The sequence below is a fragment of the Habropoda laboriosa genome, unplaced genomic scaffold (genome assembly GCF_001263275.1).
Source record: "Habropoda laboriosa isolate 0110345459 unplaced genomic scaffold, ASM126327v1 scaffold45, whole genome shotgun sequence".
Taxonomy (NCBI): domain Eukaryota; kingdom Metazoa; phylum Arthropoda; class Insecta; order Hymenoptera; family Apidae; genus Habropoda; species Habropoda laboriosa.
The window spans coordinates 926,217-927,207 of record NW_017100168.1 but is presented as its reverse complement, the minus strand read 5'-3'; the positions used below and the strand labels follow the sequence as shown (position 1 = coordinate 927,207).

General features: G+C 25.8%; 1 protein-coding gene across 1 annotated transcript; it reads left to right on the top strand.

Moving 5' to 3' along the window:
* The first annotated feature begins 147 nt into the window (after positions 1-147).
* LOC108578645 (ATP synthase subunit g, mitochondrial) lies at positions 148-890 on the top strand. The gene is made up of 2 exons (XM_017942012.1): positions 148-262; positions 616-890. Exons 1-2 carry the CDS (start codon positions 232-234, stop codon positions 873-875), a joined length of 291 nt encoding a protein of 96 aa, XP_017797501.1. The 5' UTR covers positions 148-231; the 3' UTR covers positions 876-890.
* Positions 891-991: the final 101 nt, after the last annotated feature.

The following is a 991-nucleotide window of genomic DNA, read 5'->3' as shown; positions in this document are numbered from 1 at the left end:
TTCTCATATAAAAAATTATAAATTAAAATTAATAAAATTGTATACATATATTCAAAATTTAACATCGATTTTGGTATTCTTATGTATATTTATATCTAGTATAGCTACTATAGATAATATTTTGGTAGATTACCGTTAGGTGGCAGAATTGTCACTTGCAAAAGAGGATTGCAGCAGGGTGTTGAAAGGTTGTATTTCTTCACATTTAAGGGAACATTGCGGTGATCAAAAATGTCAAAAACTGCAATAGAATTGGCCAAAAGTACGCATTTAATTTATTATTTTCATAATTAGTTTGTAATGATGTTGATTATATTTTACTTGTAAATTAATTGTTATATAACATTGATATTCTCGTTATACGATATAAAAGTTAATTACTCCATTCTTCAAATTGAGTTCATGCTTTAATAATTGCTGTTTCGCATAGATTTTAAATAATTCCTTTATTGATATATAATTTGTTACATATATATTCTCAATACATTTAATATTTTAGAGGTTATATAAGATTAGTAAATTAGTTCTTGGTTATAGTATGATACGTTAATAATTTTTCCTATAAATTTAAGTGAAAAACATTAATTACTATTTATAACTGTATGTTCATTGCAGCACTGGCAACAAATGCGAGGCCTGCTCTTTCTAAATTTGTATATTATGCAAAAGTAGAACTAGTTCCACCAAAAATTTCTGATATTCCTGCCATTCGAAGTGGTATTACTAACTTGTTCAGTTCTATCAAAAACAGACAGTTTCTTCAACTTACAGTGCGTGAAGTTTGGCTAAATACTTTAGTTGGAATTGAAATCTACTGTTGGTTCTTTGTTGGAGAATGTATTGGAAAGCGACACCTTATTGGATACAAAGTTTAAAAATACATTAACATTCATGTGGTTATAATCTCTGTATAATAGTCATTCAAATAAATACATATTTATAAAACCATTTTATTTTTTTATGAATAAATATTAATATTATTTGATTGAAC

Excerpts from the sequence above, each read along its gene's own strand:
- LOC108578645 (XM_017942012.1), top strand. The coding sequence starts at position 232 with ATGTCAAAAACTGCAATAGAATTGGCCAAAA. Across the intron at positions 263-615 it reads TGCAATAGAATTGGCCAAAA|CACTGGCAACAAATGCGAGG; the intron begins GTACGCATTTAA and ends TGTTCATTGCAG.